We start from the raw sequence: 20000 nt of genomic DNA, 5'->3' as shown, positions 1-20000 counted from the left end.
ACTTGATTGGAGTCCACCTGTCGTAAATTCAATTGATTGGACATGATTTGGAAAGGCACACACCTGTCTATATAAGGTCTCACAGCTGGCAATGCATATCAGAGCAACAACCAAGCCATGAGGTTGAAGGAACTGCCTGCAGAGCTCAGAGACAGGATTGTGTCGAGGCACAGATCTGGGGAAGCCTACAAAAAAATTTCTGCTGCATTGAAGGTTCCCAAGAGCACAGTGGCCTCCATAATTCTTAAATGGAAGAAGTTTGGAACAACCAGGACTCTTCCTAGAGCTGGCCGCCCGGCCAAACTGAGTAATCGGGGGAGAAGGGCCTTGGTAAGAGAGGTGACCAAGAACCCGATGTTCACTCTGGCTGAGCTCCAGAGATCCTGTGTGGAGATGGGAGAAACTTCCAGAAGGACAACCATCACTGCAACACTCCACCGATCTGGGCTTTATGGCAGAGTGGCCAGACGGAAGCCTCTCCTCAGTGAAAGACTCATGAAAGCCCACAGAATCTTGTTTCTCACAGTCTGAGAGTCCGTTAGGTGCTTTTTTGCAAACTCCAAGCGGGCTCTCATGTGTCTTTTCATTTTCTTTTTCCTTTGGTCCATTTTATGGTCAGAAAAGCCTGTACTAAATCTGTCTGCACGATAACATCTCATAGACAACAAAGCATAAATAAATCACTGGAAATCCAAACTATTTATTAATTGCTGCATCGCAAACTGCCACACCTATAAGGCGATGGGCATTATAGTGCAGACTTGCCAAACCTTTTACCCACTAACACGCCTGAACAGAACAATTAAACATCAGGGTGTAGAGCAAAAGAAAAATAAAAGGAAGAGTAAGAAAGAAAGCAAGCAAGAAAGAAAAAGTCTCTTTTCGTGAAAGAGAAAGAGGGAAATAAAGGAAAAAGTTGTTGTTGTTGTTGTTCAGCTCCCCCTCCTCTCATTATAAAGCACCATGCGTCAGCCCAACCTTGACCATGACACTCCTCCACTCGCTCTGTCCTCAACCAACTCTCTCCACCCTCGAACCACCCCCACCTTACTTATATACCTCTTCACACAATCCTCCCATCCCAACTGCAATCTACCTATTTTCATCCTATCTTATTCCCTCACCTATCTGCTCTCTTTGTCATCTCTCTTCCCCCATCCACAGCCAGCGTATCACAAATCTCCCCGTCAAGTTCATCTGCACACCAAACTCCTCTCTCAGTCCATCCATTCTCCTTCTATCCACCCTCTTCACTCCTACAATCTGCCTGGCACAGTTGTTCTCACAAACCTGCAGCCTCAGTTGTTGTCTCTCTGTCAGTAACCATCTCCAGACTGGAAAGGTATGCCGGCATTACACACGACATCAGAACCTATCCTTTCAATCTCCTTGAAATATTTATACCTGGCATTACACCCTCCACCCTCTTTCACGCATTCACACCCACCTCAATCCAAATCCTCACCTCTACCTCCAACTTACCATCCCCAGTCATTGACCCCCCCCCCCCTTCCCCTTCCCCGTCCCCTCCCAGATACTCAAACCTATTTCCTTGTCTGATCTACTGATCTCCTTCCCCTCTAACCTGATATTCATTTATTTTCTCTGCTGCCCGACCCACGTCACCTACATCTTATCCATGCTCATTTTCAGCCCATGTTTCTCAAATTCATCCTTCCACTTCCACTGTACTTCCTGCATCGCCCACACACAATCCACCAAAACGGCCAGATCGTGTGCACATAATACCCTCCCCAGAATATATTTCACGTTTACCTTCCTGCTTACCAGCTCCATCCCCATGCTAAACAGGTGTTGGCTGAGAGCATTTCCCTGCCTCAAACCGATGTTCAAATTGAAAAAAGAAAGAGAAAAAATACAGGAAGAGTATTGAGGACGAGAGGAAGAAAACAAGAGAAGGAAAAAGAAGAAGGAAGGTATGGAGAGAGAATTGGAAAGAGAAGGAAAGAGGACACAGAAAGACGAAAGAAGGAGAGAATTTAAAAAACTAAAAAACAAAAGCTCAAAATCAAAGAAATTAAGAAAGAAGGAAAGAAAGAACGAAAACAGAAAGGGAGAGAGGAAAAGAAGAGAGAAAGAAAGAGAAGAGGAGGTGAAGAAAGAAATATGAGGTATAAAGACGAAATCAACAAATTAGGAGAGTAAAAAGGAGAAAAAGGAAGAAAAGAAAAAGGGAAAAAGAAAATAAGATGAAGAGTAAATAAAGTGAGAGCGAGAAGGAATAAAAGGACAAAAGATTGAAAGAAGCAGGAGAATAAAAAGTGAAAAACAAAACGAAAGGAGGGGAGAAGAACAGTCAGTTCTTCATGTCATGTTCCATGCACAGGGTGACATAGTTCCGAACCCGAAGGATCGGTAACCGACACAATTTCGGTCTTCGAGGCCGGCCGATAGGCACAGTGTGACCAGAAGGGACGAGGTTCTCCTGACCACGTGGCCCTCGACTTGGTGGGGTTTGTCCGCACAATGTGGGCGCATCAGGATGAACTTTAGCCGGGGAGCGTTTTGGCGCCCCGGTCTGATACTGCCGCCCACGCGCAGAACAACTTGTGAGTGCACGTGGGTCCCGGCGGTCCCACTGGCCTAGCGCTACCATGTTTAGACAGCGAGATCCGTCCCCGGGCACCGACACCTACTCCCGGAAGTTGAGAGAATAGCGGCGCCAGGCACGGTAGGACACCCGCGGAGCCCCGGCAGACCAGGGACGCGCGAGCCTACGCGTTAGCGTGCTACGGCGGAATCAACGGCTTCGGCCACGGCCGGGCCGATACTCGGCCCGGTCGCACCGGAAATGAACTGGTTCGACGCCCGTGCTGGAGAGGTCGCGGGCGACTGAGATGTATTAACAAATTAATTAATTAATTTGAGACGTCCGATTTCTAGTGTTTGGAAATTTGGAAGAGCTTGACCCTAGCCTTTCCCTTGCGAGGGCAAGGAGGAACTTAACACTTGACACTTAAGCTTAGTTTGAAGTACACCCTGACCGGCGCTCACGGTGGGACGGCAAGGCAACCGGAAGGGACGAGGTTCTCCTGACCACGTGGCCCTCGATCTGGGAAGCGAGAGGCGTTCCATTAGTGGACGCGCCCCTCACGCCCGACTTTTGGGCGGCCCCAGCAGGCCGTTTGTTTTGACGTTCCGTGACAGGCCCCGCACCCCCACCTCCGGGCCGACCGGGCGACCGGAATGAATCCCGGTGTCCTGATCCGAACCTTCAGAGCGGGCCGGCTGGGGAGTGACTGGCACCCCGTACCTGCACTTTCCGTCCCTGCGGTCCCAAATACCGGAACCACCCGAATACCACTTTATTCGACAAAATGAGGTGCGGCCTACAGCCTTAGAAAACCAACCCTATATAAGTCAATACCTCCAACGACACAGGTGCGCATTCGTGCCGCGTGACGTGGTGACGTCATCGCGTTTTCACCTTAAAATACCTATTTGATATAAGTTAATATTTTGAATTCGTCGGTCAATTTTTGCCCAATCTTTGCTAAATAAAGGTTGTCCTTACTTACCTAGTGAAGGTAAGAACTGACTGTTCTTACCTAGAACTTACCTAGAACAGTCATGAAGAACAGTCATGAACAATTGTCATGCAGTGAAGTAAGAGTAATATAAATGAGAATGTAACCATAGGAAGTGAATGAGAGAAGAATAATAAAAACTGAGGAGGACTGCAAAGCAAAGTAAAACATAAATTGAGGTGAACACAAGCAAGAGCAACAGGAGACAATAAACAACGACAAACTCGACAACAATACCGCAATAAAAGAACAATAGCCTCCATTGTATCAAATGAGGTTTTCGAAGGCCAAAGGCATTTTGTCAACGATGTTTATTCAAGACCAAGTGTTCAAGGTATTACATTCCATTCGTCTTCTTTATGCCTCGCTCCCTGGCAATTCGTTTGATTTCTGAGACGTCTGCGTATGCTTATGTACTTGAGCTGAATTGACATAAATCAGAGTTCACCTTTCCCTCAACTCTGGTTTATCAATGTACATCACACGTTGCTTACGAATCCCGTTTACGGTGATAAAACAGGCAAAAAAAAAAATTGATTCACGTCTGAGAGTCTCGTATATCCAAAAGGTCTGCAGAACTACAATGGATTCCAAAGCGAAACCACGATGAACATCCGTTTATCAATAACAATGGAGAGCTGGACTCACCGTTGCACCCTCTGGTCCAGGTGGCCCATCAAGCAGCATTCCCTGTAGAATAGTGATGGAAGAGCAGAAAAACAATCATTTGAAAAGACATGGATATGTTAAATAAATAAATCAAAAAATTAACGAACAAATATAAGTTCACAAAAAAACAAAAGAAATAAATAAGTCGTTTGGCCCATTTGGCCCAATATCCCGATTATCGACCAAACTCAAACATGGCAAATTAAATGTGTCAGCAAAAATATGGTGAAATCCAGTGTACTGTACCCAGGTGTGAACAAGTACATCACAAGTGTAGATGTCCAACCAGTTAGAAAATGTTTTTATAAGTCAACACCCTGCCATCTTCAGGTTAGTCTCTCAGTGGAAAAAAAAAATTCACTTCGAATGGGACTCCGAACAAATCCGATCAAGCTAAGAAGGGAACCGGTCAAATTCACATGAAGTTGAGGTCATGAAGTGTTGGGGAAAACCCTAACAGTCCCATAGGTGTTCAGGCGGAAAGCAAGACACACGTGGCGGATGGGAAAATCTAATTTCCTGTAGGCCCCAATGCAGGAAAGTCCCCACAATGCAAGATTAGAACTCAAGGGGCCAAAACGCCAAAACTACCCATCGTTGGTGACATATCGCTTGGCTCAACCGTGTTCAGTGCATCTCATCAACATTTATATTTGATAGCCACACATTCTAATGTATTCGTTTCTCCATTTATTTTCAAAGAAGGTGCTGTGAATGAGTACTCTACACAAAACGCACAATTTTAGACAGCATTCTGCTATAAAATGGTGATCGTATCAACAGAAAGAATTTAATTATATTCGTTTGCTATTTATTTGGAATACTCTTCTCAAACACAAATAAATTCTCTTTCTGATTGCTTTTCCAAATGATCCTTGGCATGCTATTTGCGCTATGTGCACGTCCGCACGCACACACACACCCTGGCCGAGTCATACCAAACACCTTAAAATGGTACATGCTGCTTCCTTGCTTGACACTTAGCATTGAGAGTACGGGGCGCACGCACACACACACACACACACACACACACACACACACACACACACACACACACACACACACACACACACACACACACACACACACACACACACACACACACACACACACACACACACACACACCTCCTATTGGGATGTTTGAAAAAAAAAAAACTAATGTCAGAACATCTGTACACACAAAGGCACAACAGAAGGCACAACAGAGTTTGTGGAATAATCCATGGCACATCTGCAAAAACTTTGATATCCCAGTCCCAGAAAACTCATGGAAATATGAACCAAAAGCGATAACTGAGAACAAGAAAGTAACGCTCAACATATGACCTGATGATTCCATTGAGTGCGAACATAGAAAAAAAGCATTGTGACCGGAAACAGTACGTCCGTACAAAAAAAGAAAAGATGGCATTGCTAATTGAGATATCAGATCTCAGCAATTTTGGCCTACACAATGCAGAAATAATGAAAATGACCAAATACCAAGACCTCAAAAATAAAGTGAAAAGCTCCTGGAATCTGAAGAGTGCCGGAATTAATTGTGTCAGTGATTAATTGAAGCAATGAGAATGATGAAGAACCTTACAGATATCTTTAAAAAGTCGGGAAACATCCCGGGGAATAGTAATACAAACAAACTGCAGTTGGAAGCTGTCTGAGGCTCAGTGACAATTCTGAAAAGAGCCCTTGGAAACAAAACTTTGAGAACAAAACCTCACAGCTTCGTCCATAAATTGTGATGCCCCCTGACCGAAATGGAGGTGGATACTTAAAGACCTGGGCGGACTCCATTCCACCTTCTGAAACCCGCATATAGAGATAACCACCAACAACACACACCCTGCCAGCAGCACATGCTACATGCTGTGAAATTGCTCTACTGTGCACTGGATTTAACGGGTTCATCATGAAATTCAACCAGACTCAGTGGGTCAATTCCGACTCTGGCCGAGTCATACCAAAGACCTTTAAAATGGTACATGCTACTCCCTTGATTGACACTCAGCATTTAGAGAATAGAGTATGGATACACCGTATAGATGGTTAAATCCCATGTCGGGAAAGGGGAAGGTGGGGTTGGGGAGGGAGGTTGAAGGGAAAATGAGATTTCTCCATAATTGCTCTGCCGAATGCTGAGATAAAGATGTCATAATCCAATGTGGTCCATCACTTTCTTCAACCCCAGCGGCTCTGATTTTCCTTTTTTTTTATGTTGAAGGTTCCAGTCACCGAATGTATACTCCTCATCGAGGCCAGGCTTTAAATAAAAAAAACTGCATTGATAGAAAAGTGAAGAAAGAGAGAATAGTCTGGTGTTGTATCATGTATTTATCTGCACATGTGTGCGTAATTTGTGTTGCAAGTCCTCCACTAGCTTTTGACCCTAAAACTAACTGCATCCCATGGGTGATTACACTATCACCTCCTCATGTGCACCCAAGTGCACTACCGCTGAGCTATTATGGTAGTGCTGATAGTTAGATTATGTTGCAATGAAAGTAAACGATTATGGCAAAGTCGTTGTGTAGACACAAACAAACTTACGGCTTCAACATAGGCTGCTTCACCTCTCTCTCCTTTCTGTCCCTTTTGTCCATAGCCAAACTGAAAAAGCAAGATGGTGAATCCAAGCATTAAGAAAGATAGATGGCAATGCTAAGATGGGGTGGAATGATTAAAGAAAAAGGAAGGAAATTCAAAAAGTATCTGGCAACACTGGATTAATTTGCACACCCAATCCAAAATGTCAAAAAGAGATAAATAAAAGACAATTTTACATATTGCTTTACTTTATAGAGCAAGGTGGGGCAAGATGCCATGTCGTAAAAGGTTGGGCAAGATACAACCTGCCACAACCTGTGTGTATGATATATATATATGATTATCTACTGTGCTCTACTGTTGCTCTACTGTGCACTGGATTTAACGGGTTCATCATGAAATTCAACCAGACTCAGTGGGTCAATTCCGACTCTGGCCGAGTCATACCAAAGACCTTTAAAATGGTACATGCTACTCCCTTGATTGACACTCAGCATTTAGAGAATAGAGTATGGATACACCGTATAGATGGTTAAATCCCATGTCGGGAAAGGGGAAGGTGGGGTTGGGGAGGTTAGGGTTAGGGTTAGGGTTGGGGAGGTTGTATATATACATATACTGCAGTATATGTATATATACATATTATATATATATATATATATATATATATATATATATATATATATATATATATATATATAAATTATATATATATACAGGGTGGGCCAAAAGTAACCATACATAGGGAAAATAAACACTTTTATGAAATTACTCCAATAACCTAAGTTTTGCCGATTAACCTCTCCATTGACGTAAAAATTGGCTTCATCGGTAAACAAGATCCCAGATGAGAAGTTTGCGTCATCGTTCAATTTGCCTAATGCCCATTCACAAAATTCCATCCGTCTATCCGGGTCGTCTTCACTCAGATGCTGCGCCATATGCAATTTGTATGGATGCCATTTGTTTGCTTTCAAAATGCACTTGATACTCGATCTGCTGACACCGCTTTCTGCAGACAACCGTCGTGTACTTTTTAGGGGACTCCGTGTAAGCTTTGTTAGTATTCTGTCTGTTGTATCTTCATCTGTGGCTGTACATCTGCGACCACTTTTAAAAACCCTATGTATGGCTACTTATGGCCCACCCTGTATATTTATACATATGTATGTATATATATGTATATATACATATGTATGTATATATATATATATATATATGTATATATATGTATATATACATATGTATGTATATATACATACATATATATATATATATATATATATATATATATATATATATAACCACCTTTAGAGGCCATTTTTCCCCGCAAAGCGGGGGTTGGCCTTTTTCGGGAACCGTGGTTGATGTTGTTTTTCGGTCCCCTTTTTGAAGCAATGTTTTACGGCTGGATGCCCTTCCTGACGCCAACCCTTTTTGCCGCCTTTAACGACAAACAGGGAATTACCAGTGAACTGGTACTCAATTAGCCGACCTCGGAAGGATGACAGGCTGAGTCAACCCCCCTGGTGTTAATTCAGCGATTGACCGGGATTCAAACCCAGGATCCTAGGATCCTAAGCCGGCACCCTAGCTGCTAGCCCAACACCAGGCTATATATACATACATATATATACATACATACATATACATACATACATACATACACACATATACATACACATACATACATACATACATACATATATATATATATATATATATATATATATATATATATAGATAGATATATAGTTTAGTTCTATTTTTTGCTTGGCTGGTGGTGCCTTATTTACTAAGATGGATAATCCCAAGTGCATGAATCCAATGTCAAAAATTGGCACGCATGAACACGTTTACATGCACACACACTCCACCCTTTTGTTCAGTATATTAACGTGTTTCTTTTGAAATTTCTCACCATCACCCAGAGAAGTCAGTGTGGATATTTAGGGTAATGCACATACAATTACAACTGAGGGGACATTCACAAGGGCATTGTGCCCCACCTTACTCTCATTGGGGATGCAAAAAAGAAACAAATGGAAAGGAAACAAGCTAAATTTAAAAAGATCAGACCAAACTTATTTACCTTAATAATTAAAAAGAAAGAGAAAAACAGAAAGACAATAGAAAGACAAATAAATAAGAGTGTTGTTGCCTGTACTTGTCCACTTTCTGTTTCAGCAGGCAGCTCAGTTTCTGCATCACCCTTTACATCATAGTCAAGGTGATCTGTATATTCAAATTTGTAATCCAGGTCTCCAAGATCCTTGTACCAATCCCCATAATCCATGGGCTGCATGTTGCCATCTCCGTAATCCTCCACACCAAAGTTGCTCTTGTACGATATGTCCTCCGGGCTCTGAAAAGTGAGGAATATATATCAACATTAATTAATTAATTAATTAATCCATCCCAGCAAGGCAACATCTCAAAAAAGAAAAAAAAGTTTAAAATTTCAAGAAAAAAGAACCCTCATCAGTCAAAGGACTGAAACATACACTCTACAGATAGGTATTTGGAATGTGGCCCAAAGACAGGCTCTGCATCAAAAATAATGAGACTTTTCCCTTTAACGGATCATATGCAGCATGAAATACATATATACATACACACACACAAACACACACACACACACACACACACACACACACACACACACACACACACACACACACAGTATTATACTGTGATGATTGACGTTGTGAGGACGTCGTGTACCTCTCGGGCAGTTCAAAGCACATACACATGTAAAGTTGAGTCAGGTATGTCTTAGTATTCTGTCTAGCGATTATGTTCGATTGTATACATAGGATAAACATGCATTGTGTGTGTGAGTTAGTGTAAGGTTCTGTTTCCTTCCACCCTCTTTATCTTTTATATCCTCTACATTTTGCATTAATTACAACACACACACTCTCAAGCCCTTTCGCATCCATTGCATGTCTCCTAACCACGGGAGTGACCAGCAAGAGAAAAGTAGCTATGGCGGAGAAATGAACATGGGGTGCAAACAAATAAAGGCAAGGTCCAAAGTGAAGAAGAGTCCCTTCTCTTGCTCCTCCTAGGCATGACGCCAATGCGGCGTGGCTACACCAATCCTGTGCGACCAGCTTGAGGAAAGTGACACTGGGACCGCCAGTACCACCAGCACAAGGAAAGGAGAAAGCTGAATATAAGGAAGATGCGCAAGCGATTCGAGGTCGATCTTTCAAAGTCTGATGTCTGTAGGTCAATCTGTTCGAGATCAGCCTAAAGTCGGAGCTCTGTCGTCTTTCATCTTCTCACGCCCTTCGCCTGAGTGCCGCCCGCGTCATCCTGGACAGAGTTTTTCCCTTTCACTCGCTTCAACTTTCCTTCCACTTCTCTCTTTCATGACTATTCTTCTGATCGCACATCTCCACAAATGCACTTTTTCACGGAGCACAACACCTCTTTTTCTTTGTGTCTTTTTCTCTCCTCGGCTTTACTGATACATACACAGACCCGGCACACCATTTCAGCACCAAGGCCAGGGCCATGATGCCTTGGAGCCGCTGACTGTCCTCACATCACCGGAACGAGCATTTCTGGAGCTATGCAGGTTATCGCATAGGGTGAGTGGGACTCTTGCAGTTTCACCAGATGACCGGGGGGCTGCTTCAAGAGAGAGAGGGACCGTGAGGGGGTGAAGGGCCCAGTCGCCTCGACCAAGGTTGCTGAACGTGTGCCATGGCACAACAAAGTCCCCGTTATTTCCTTTGTCACACTCTACCCTCTTTACCGCTCTACCCATCCTATCTGTGTCTTTCTTCGGGTGTCTACATCTAGGTATTGTAAAGAGGTCAAGTCATTATTTGAAGTTGCCTGGGGAGGAATGTTCAGTTCACGTAGGATTAAGGGGAAATGCATGCAAATGTGCCTGTAAATATCCTCAAATTGCTTATATGCCCCTGTCTGACTTTTTCCCACCATTTTTGAAGCTTGAGTTTTCCTTCCATTTCCTGCTTTGAATATCTCCCTGGCCATTCCTCATATCATTTCCCACTCTTTCATTGATTTGCTTGTGCAATAAATTAATGAAACTGTTGTTTTTTTTGTCCCGGCTTATCCTGCTCGTATTTAATCTTGGGTAGCACTCCCGAGGCGATTGGTCTGAGATTATGAATTATAATGGTAGCTCATAGAGAGCAGCATGAGGCATTGGTTCGCTCGGCCAAATAGGTAGCCGCCATGTAGTCACCATCGTTCCCTGTCTACTCCATTCATCTCACTGGTATGGTAAACCAATATTGGACTTGAAGATCTGACCAGAGGTGATATTGTCGATTGTCTTTTTATTGACACGCCGGGTTCCGAGTTATCTACCAGCATGACCATAACAATACTCATGCATGCACATATCTTAATTGCAAACCTCAAAATAATTGTTTTCTAAAAGTAAGAACGTTATTAACTTGGAGGCAATTTATAGTTTCCTGACTGCCCGAATCAACAGCTGTGTTCCACTCTTCCTTGAGGTTTCGGTCCTTCGTACCCAGAACCTCTCTTAACCATGAGTCCACAACATCGAACGTGGAACCAAAACAGCAGATCCACCACCTCAGCCGTGCCCAGATAGTAAGCAAATCCGGCAATGTGACTTCGTTGTTCAAACTTTGTATGAATAGCTTTACCTGCAGATGTTTCCATTCCTTGCTACAAGAGTTTCATTTCAGGTAATCACTCACTTTTGCAGTGGAGGCCAAGTCTGCTTCCTCACCCTCCAGCCACGACATGTCAACATAATCCTTCCCAAAGCCAGCTCGGTCGCTGTCCCCTTCAGGAAAGTAATCCGAGGGGAAATAGTCTTGATGCTGGGGAAGATGGCAGAAGTATCTTATTCATACTATCATAAATGATCTCTTTAAAGATGTTCAACATTTGGCAACAACCTTCTTGTACCATGAGTCAAACGTCATCTATTAGATTACTAACTAGGGTAGATTTAAATTGTAATATTATTAGTGCTGAACAAGCAAACACTTTAATGGTCAGATTCACCAAGTCCAGGCCGTCTTCCCATCAGTATTGTACTCTTTCTTTTACAGGTTCAAGGCTGATGGAATAACAGGTAACAAAGGGTATGAACTGACAGCAAGGCAGTGGGGCATCAATTGGACATGATAAGCAGGGGAATGAATGGACAGGAAAGGGGAGTTTGAGGAGGAGTGGACTGAAAATGGGGATGAGATGAGCTGGTGGTGGACCAGGAAGGCAATCCACAAATTGGAAAAAGGAGGAAGAAAAGAGTTGAGGTGTGCATTCAGCCTGGATTTTAGGACTCTGAGGGGGTTACAGGAGTTTAATCAGGAGATTCCTGGATGAATGTGTACATCCTGGAGTTATTAGGGAGGGTCGGATGGTCGAGATTGCATAGGGAGCTATGTCGGAGGAGAAGCGCTTCTCCTATTTTCATGCTTGTGGGACCACCTTCCTACTCTGATATTGTCTTGCCTCCCTCCAGACCTTCAAGAAGACCTCCAGAATCATCTTCTGCAATACCCCAAAGTCAAATGTGACCATTTATATTTCCTCTAGTATACTCCCAATCCCTCCACCTCATCCCCTCTGCTTCATCATTTCTTCTCTATTGCTTGTCTGTTGTTCTTTCATTCTTCAAAACACATTTATTGGTTTTTGGCCACTTCTTGTGAAACTCCCTCCCTCCCCTCAAATAATAATTTATTTTTCATTCATTCATTTATTCATTCATACAAATAATTCACTTTTACATTTGTTAACTCTTTTATAGTTTGCTGAATAAGTCAGGGTGAAAAAGTTTCCAACTGTGAAAATGACTTCTTCAAAGTTACCGTATTTTGTTCCTTTCTAATTCTTCAACCAAACAGACCTGTATTTTCGACAAAATAAAACGGATGTCAAATTCAACCTGTAAATTACTTTTATGTTCCCGGTGTGTACCCCGGTTTAGAATAGGTACACCGTATCCCTGCGCATCGTAAGAGGCGACCAAGGGTTGGTGTCAGGAAGGGCATCCGGCCATAAAAACATTGCCTCAAACAGGGAACCATGATTGTCATGGGGCCCGCAAGGCTAACCCCCGCTCTAGCGGGGAAAATGGCCTTAAAACGATCATTCATTCATTCATTTTTTTTCAAATTACTTTTATGTCTTCATGTGACTCACATAAAGCACTTGGTATGCACACGTTCTTCAAGATTTTGACATAATGGAGAGAAACCTCAACTTTGTGCTAATTTATGACTCAAGGGCAACTTCATGAATTCAACCCTGGAAGCATTTTCTGATCGGTGGTTCATCTCCTGAGCCCTCAAGATGGCTCCACCGCATAAAAGGCTTAGATAAGGAGCACAGTGCTATATCTGAGCGCTCACCTGGATGAGAGCCCGGAAATAACATTGAAGCTCAACTTCTTCTAGAAGAGAATTGAGCACTTAATCAGCTCAACAGCATCTCAAACCAACATCCTCCCCCATCTCACCAGTGATCTCTGGCTCAAGTGCCTATTCCTCCATGAGCTAGATAACTCCTCTATGAGCCTCGACAAATGCATTGCAGGAACTCAGCCTCCCTTCTTCAATCACACCTCCCAACCCCAGGACCTGTACCATCAAAACCCACAAGGACCAGCATTATGATGTGAACCATGACATATTCAAGTTCCAATTCAACCGTCACTCAACACTAACCTGGACGTGTTACATCATAGCTGCGTCAAAAGGCCTAACAAAAATACCATCTTTGGTGAACCTTCATCCACAGGTACTCCAGAACTGCTTCATCAAAGGTCCCATCTTCTTTTTAGAACAACTTGGTTTAAACTGATTCTCAAACAGAAAAAAAATCCATTCTAGTTTTCTCAAACAACCAGAAGATTTTGAAATTTCCAAAGAACAAAACATTAGCCACGAAGGCTTCCACGCTTCCAGCTGCATCATATATGCAGTAACAGCTGCTCAGGACACAAAAAAATTCCACAGCTCTACGATTAGATGCACCAAATGGCAGTCATTCCAGTACTCAACTACCTCATGGCAAGGGAATTTCCTGGGCCAGAGCAGAGGAAACGAATTGTTTGGTTTGAGTTTCCATTTCTCATACAGTGCCAGAGGCGCACTAAACAGACACCTTGACGACCCCTTGGCAGGAACCCCGAGCTGCTGATGAAATAGCCACTGAAGACTAAGCAGTGCTTGTCAACGTTCACGGGTTGGAGAATACTACATCGTGAAAAATAAGACGCAGGAATAAAGATTAAAATGCTCAGGAGAACATGATCTTTCAATCTTTCAAACCTCATTTTTGTTGCGACTCTTCTTTACATTTCTTCCAATTCCTCCATTTAATTCTCCTCAACTTTGATCGTCCGTCACATTCTCATTCCCCTTTTCCACCTCCTCACTTTCCTCCTTCAACCCATTTTCTCAGTTCCTCTCTTCTCCCTCCCATTGCTTCCTTTTTGTCTATGTACACTGTGTTTTGGAAACGACTTCCTCTTACACTACAATAGCAAGCAATACATTTTAGTCTTTGTGTTACACTAGGTGTTTCACTCTCTCAAAACCCTAGTCAAGGTTTGGCAGCTTCATTGCTTAGCAACTAGAAAAACAATGATATTTTTCTGAGACTTGGTCTATTAGTGCTGATCAGAATATGTTATAGAATCTCACGATAGGAATGTTACCCAAAATTCGACCATGTGCATTACAACCCAGACTCAGTGGCATTGTGGTTGGAGTGTTTGATCCAAGTCTCGCAGGTCGGCGGTTTGATTCCGATCCTAGGAAAATCAAGGATTTTTAAAATAGTACAGGCAACTTTGACATTTGATGCTCAGCATTTAGAGAATATAGCATGGAAAACCCCTGCACAAACCCTGTGTTTGGCATCCCATCATTCCACCCTTTCTGGTCCCCCAGCCATCCCACTCTCTCGCCGGTCCCCCAGCCATCCCACTCTCTCGCCGGTCCCCCAGCCATCCCACTCTCTCGCCGGTCCGCCAGCTCTCCAATCTCTCTCGCCGGTCCCCCAGCTATCCAATCTCTCTCCAGTCCCCCAGCTATCCAATCTCTCTCCAGTCCCCCAGCTATCCAATCTCTCTCCAGTCCCCCAGCTATCCAATCTCTCTCCAGTCCCCCAGCTATCCAATCTCTCTCCAGTCCCCCAGCCCTCTCACTCTCTCTCCAGTCCCCCAGCTCTCCAATCTCTCTCCAGTCCCCCAGCCATCCCACTCTCTCGCCGGTCCCCCAGCTATCCAATCTCTCTCCAGTCCCACAGCTATCCAATCTCTCTCCAGTCCCCCAGCTATCCAATCTCTCTCCAGTCCCCCAGCTATCCAATCTCTCTCCAGTCCCCCAGCTCTCCAATCTCTCTCCAGTCCCCCAGCCATCCCACTCTCTCGCCGGTCCCCCAGCTATCCAATCTCTCTCCAGTCCCACAGCTATCCAATCTCTCTCCAGTCCCCCAGCTATCCAATCTCTCTCCAGTCCCCCAGCTATCCAATCTCTCTCCGGCCCCCCAGCTATCCAATCTCTCTCCGGTCCCCCAGGCATCCCACTCTCTATCCGGTCCCCCAGCTATCCAATCTCTCTCCAGTCCCCGAGCTATCTAATCTCTCTCCAGTCCTCCAGCCATCCCATCTCTCTCCAGTCCACCAGCCCTCTCACTCTCTCTCCAGTCCCCCAGCCATCCCATCTCTCTCCAGTCCTCCAGCCATCCCATCTCTCTCCAGTCCTCCAGCCATCCCATCTCTCTCCAGTCCCCCAGCCATCCCACTTTCTCTCCAGTCCCCCAGCCATCCCACTCTCGCTCCAGTTCCCTAGCCATCCCACTCTTGCTCCAGTTCCCCAGCAATCCCACTCTCGCTCAATTTCCCCAGCCATCCCACTCTCACTCAATTTCCACAGCCATCCCACTCTCGCTCCAGTTCCCCAGCCATCCCACTCTCGCTCCAGTTCCCCAGCCATCCCACTCTCGCTCCAGTTCCCCAGCCATCCCACTCTCGCTCCAGTTCCCCAGCCATCCCACTCTCGCTCCAGTTCCCCAGCCATCCCACTCTCGCTCCAGTTCCCCAGCCATCCCACTCTCGCTCCAGTTCCCCAGCCATCCCACTCTCGCTCCAGTTCCCCAGCCATCCCACTCTCGCTCCAGTTCCCCAGCCATCCCACTCTCGCTCCAGTTCCCCAGCCATCCCACTCTCGCTCCAGTTTCCCAGCCATCCCACTCTCGCTCCAGTTCCCCAGCCATCCCACTCTCGCTCCAGTTCCCCAGCCATCCCACTCTAGCTCCAGTTCCCCAGAAATCCCACTCTCGCTCTGGTCCCCAGCAATCCCACTCTCGCTCCAGTTCCCCAGCCATCCCACTCTCGCTCCAGTTCCCCAGCCATCCCACTCTCGCTCCAGTTCCCCAGCCATCCCACTCTCGCTCCAGTTCCCCAGCCATCCCACTCTCGCTCCAGTTCCCCAGCCATCCCACTCTCGCTCCAGTTCCCCAGCCATCCCACTCTCGCTCCAGTTCCCCAGCCATCCCACTCTAGCTCCAGTTCCCCAGAAATCCCACTCTCGCTCTGGTCCCCAGCAATCCCACTCTCGCTCCAGTTCCCCAGCCATCCCACTCTCGCTCCAGTTCCCCAGCCATCCCACTCTAGCTCCAGTTCCCCAGAAATCCCACTCTCGCTCTGGTCCCCAGCAATCCCACTCTTGCTCCAGTTCCCCAAGCCATCCAACTCTCTGTCTGGTCCCCCAGACAAATGCCACTCTCTTTGCAATGCTTCAAATAACAGAGCAATTTAATTAATGAATACCATTAAGTATTCAGGTAGAATTTAATTGTCAAATTGCCAAAGCAATTTTGGATTTAGAATAATCTCTGGCAAATTTAAAAGATGACGAATGAATGTTTAACCAAATAAAATGTCACCGAGCAAAGGGAAGATGGACAGAATGTCATTTTCCTATCTCTTTCTCCTGCCAATTATTGTATCTCGGCCAAAATAATTTTACTTGGTATTAACCCAAGCATATTGCTTCCAGATTTTCATTTCATGTGATGTATTTTGATTTATTTTTGGAAATCTGTCTTCTGTTTCATCTCAAGCATTAAAATTGTTTAATTCATGGGCTTAAACCAGGAAACACTAATGATGCTCCTTTGACATAAAAGGCCCAAACCGAACATTCAGACAATAAAATAGCTACTGCATCTATATTTTCAGAATGGTTCTTTCATCATTCACATGTTTCCATAAGCCTCTTTAATTGCACCACACTGATTACAAGGTATCACCAAACATAGGCAGCCATTTATTTGTAATTAAACCTCCACTGAATGTTGTTAAACAAAAACAATCCAGACCGAGGCCCCAGGCTGTAGAAATGACTGCAACTTTTGTTGGGCCGTATATTTAGAGAATAAGCAGGTGTAATTGGTCAGAGACTGTGTTCAAAATAAAAGGAGGACCTGCAGGCACTATCAAACAAAATATTGTCTGACATCAAGACTCAGGTCCACAAAAGTGACCTTCAAGAGAGGCCACATATACTTTACTTGCCTGCGTTTCAAATAAAATCCTCGAGGAGGGGTTGAGATGAGGGGAGGCTGGGGGTTATCAAGTTAGACTCAGTGGTATGGTTTGAGACAAATAGTCTGAAAGTTGAAGAGGCATGCAGCACAGGAGAAGGCTACCTGGCAACCAATTCCTGAAGGTTAAGCCCCACCCACTCAATACCTACACTTTCCAGGAGGGATTTATTGGGACAAGGTTCTTTTCTGGAGGTTGTGTAGACTGCAGTTTTTCCATATCTTCTGACCACATTTGTTGTTGATCTCAAACGGCCACTATTATCCCACCTTGTGTGGTTGGCCGGGGGAAGCTTGACCCAAGTCATTCTCCGGCTGGCCGTGCCTGAAATTCGCCGAGTAGGGGCAGGAATTTGGAATTTGGCCATGGTGCCGGCGATACTCGCCTACTCTTTTCAAAGGATACCGTGGGATCTTTAACATCCACCAACCCATGCTGGCAGACCGGACCCCCAGTTTAATGTCCATCCAAGGGACGGCGCACACATTGTATCACCCTGCATGTGAAACATCAAACTGACAGTTGATAGCTGGGTCGGGATTCAAACTCAGGCTAGACAGCTTAGAGGTTAATTCTAAACACACCATATATTTATTACGTGCCGTGAAATGGGGAATGCCGTGAAATGAAGTAAAACGGAGAATGGTAGGAGAGAGAAAGGAGAATAGATGTGTGAGTGCAGGAGTGGTGGGGAGAAGGGAAATAAGTTTGGGTGAAGATAGGAATAATGGAATGGATGGGGATGACATGGAACAGGAACAAATGTTGGAAAGGTTTTTTTTAAATGCCATAATACAGTATGTTTTATTGATCTTTTGTTTTCAGAGAAAACCAATTATTACCTCTACCATCAAAGGTGGATGGTGGGGTTATGTTTTCACCCCTGTCTGTTCGTCTGCCCGTTTGTCTGTCCGTTTGTCTGTGAACAAAATATCTCAAAAAGTTGTACACGGATTCGGACAAAAATTGGCAGAGATGTAGCGTATGTGACAAGGACAAAATGATTAGATTTTGGTGAATATCCGGATTCGGATCCGGCTACGAGAATTTTTAAGTGATTCTTCACCATTGGGAGATCGGGCCAAAAACGATACATAGCAGGATATCTCAAAGTTATGGATTGATTTGGACGAAACTTGTTGGACCAGTTGTGTGTGCGACAAGGAAGAATAGATTTAATTTTGGTGAAGAACCAGATCCGTGAATTTTCTCAGTTTATAAAACTGATTCTCAGAAGATAAAAATTCAATTTTTAAGTGATTCTTCACCATTGAGTGTTATGGCCAACCAGGCAGAGGTATCCTCTCGAGTGAGTGTCGTTCTAGTTAAATTAGGTTATGTATTAACTGCATCACATGACCGAAGAAATAAAATGCACGATTCGTACATGTTTCTAAACCTGTTCCTTTTTACGTGGATCCTGGGTTCGAATCCCGGTCGATCGCTGAATCAACGCCAGGAGGGTTGACTCAGCCTGTCATCCTTCCGAGGTCGGCAAATTGAGTACCAGCTTGCTGGGATGAATGATCACGGTGTGTACCCCGGTTTAGAATAGGTACACCGTATCCCTGCGCATCGTAAGAGGCGACCAAGGGTTGGCGTCAGGAAGGGCATCCGGCCATAAAAAAAAATTGCCTCAAACAGGGAAACATGATTGTCATGGGGCCCGCAAGGCCAACCCCCGCTCTCGCGGGGAAAATGGCCTTAAAACGATCATTCATTCATTCATTCAGTTATCATTTGTTGATTATTTAGGAATGCAAAAAAAAAATTGGTTTGGGTGAGCTGGTTTCTTCATCAATGAAGGAGGCCTTTTTACTGAGGGTTGCTTTGCATTTATAGTACCGACACACATTTAATGACGTAGTGCTGCAGTTCAATGTTTGCACCTTGTGCTCAGGACGCACCTTAAACAGTGACGCTGAAGAGGGAGGCTGAACATCCTTCAAGGAGTCTTCTTTTGGCATGGTGTCGTACACAGGCAGGACCTCCACCTCTTCGGTAGGTAGTGATGGCAGCATCTCATCTTTCTGCTCTCCCATAGAGGTTGGGGTTTGGAATGGGTGCGGCAGCCAGAACAGAGTACAGACGGGTGGAAATTTCAGAAAATGTACACAGAAAGTCCCCCCGGCATTTTGTGAGTAAAAGCTGGAAGCGAGTGGTTTTAGGATATTTAGAGTATGCTGAATTCGAGTAATATATACAAACACAAACATATATATATATATATATACATACAGTCATGTGAAAAAGTAAGAACACCCAATGTAAAGTTTTGACTTTTTCAGCATATTTCAACATACAGCTATTTGATCTTCATTTCAACAATATTGATAGATAAAGGTGATATAATATAACAAATATCATGAAACATTTACATTTTGTTGTCCATTGTATAATTTATATAAACATAAATGCAAATTTCGCATGTGGAAAAAGTAAGTACACCCTTGGCTCTAATAGGTGGTATTGCCCCCTTTGGCAGAAACAATCTCAAGTAGGCATTTCTTATAACTGTCTACCAGTCTCTGACATCGACTGGGAAAAAATTTTGCCCACTCCTACATGCAGAATTCTTTCAACTGTGCGATGTTTGAGGGGTTTCTTGCATGCACAGCTCGTTTCAAATCCCCCCACAACATCTCGATGGGATTT

General features: G+C 44.3%; 1 protein-coding gene across 1 annotated transcript in view; it reads right to left on the bottom strand.

Moving 5' to 3' along the window:
* The window catches only part of LOC137438890 (uncharacterized), a gene marked incomplete in the record, with an annotated part of 494558 nt that overhangs the window by 396848 nt on the left and 77710 nt on the right, over window positions 1-20000 (bottom strand). The window contains 5 exon segments of the mRNA XM_068134344.2: window positions 4197-4238; window positions 6764-6823; window positions 8928-9125; window positions 11473-11598; window positions 19253-19375. Of these exon segments, the coding sequence (XP_067990445.2) occupies window positions 4197-4238; window positions 6764-6823; window positions 8928-9125; window positions 11473-11598; window positions 19253-19375 (549 nt within the window).

The sequence above is a fragment of the Myxine glutinosa genome, chromosome 13 (assembly GCF_964187855.1).
Source record: "Myxine glutinosa chromosome 13, kmMyxGlut1.1, whole genome shotgun sequence".
NCBI lineage: Eukaryota > Metazoa > Chordata > Myxini > Myxiniformes > Myxinidae > Myxine > Myxine glutinosa.
Note: the sequence above shows the minus strand (reverse complement) of the source record. Positions and strands in the feature narration are given on the sequence as shown.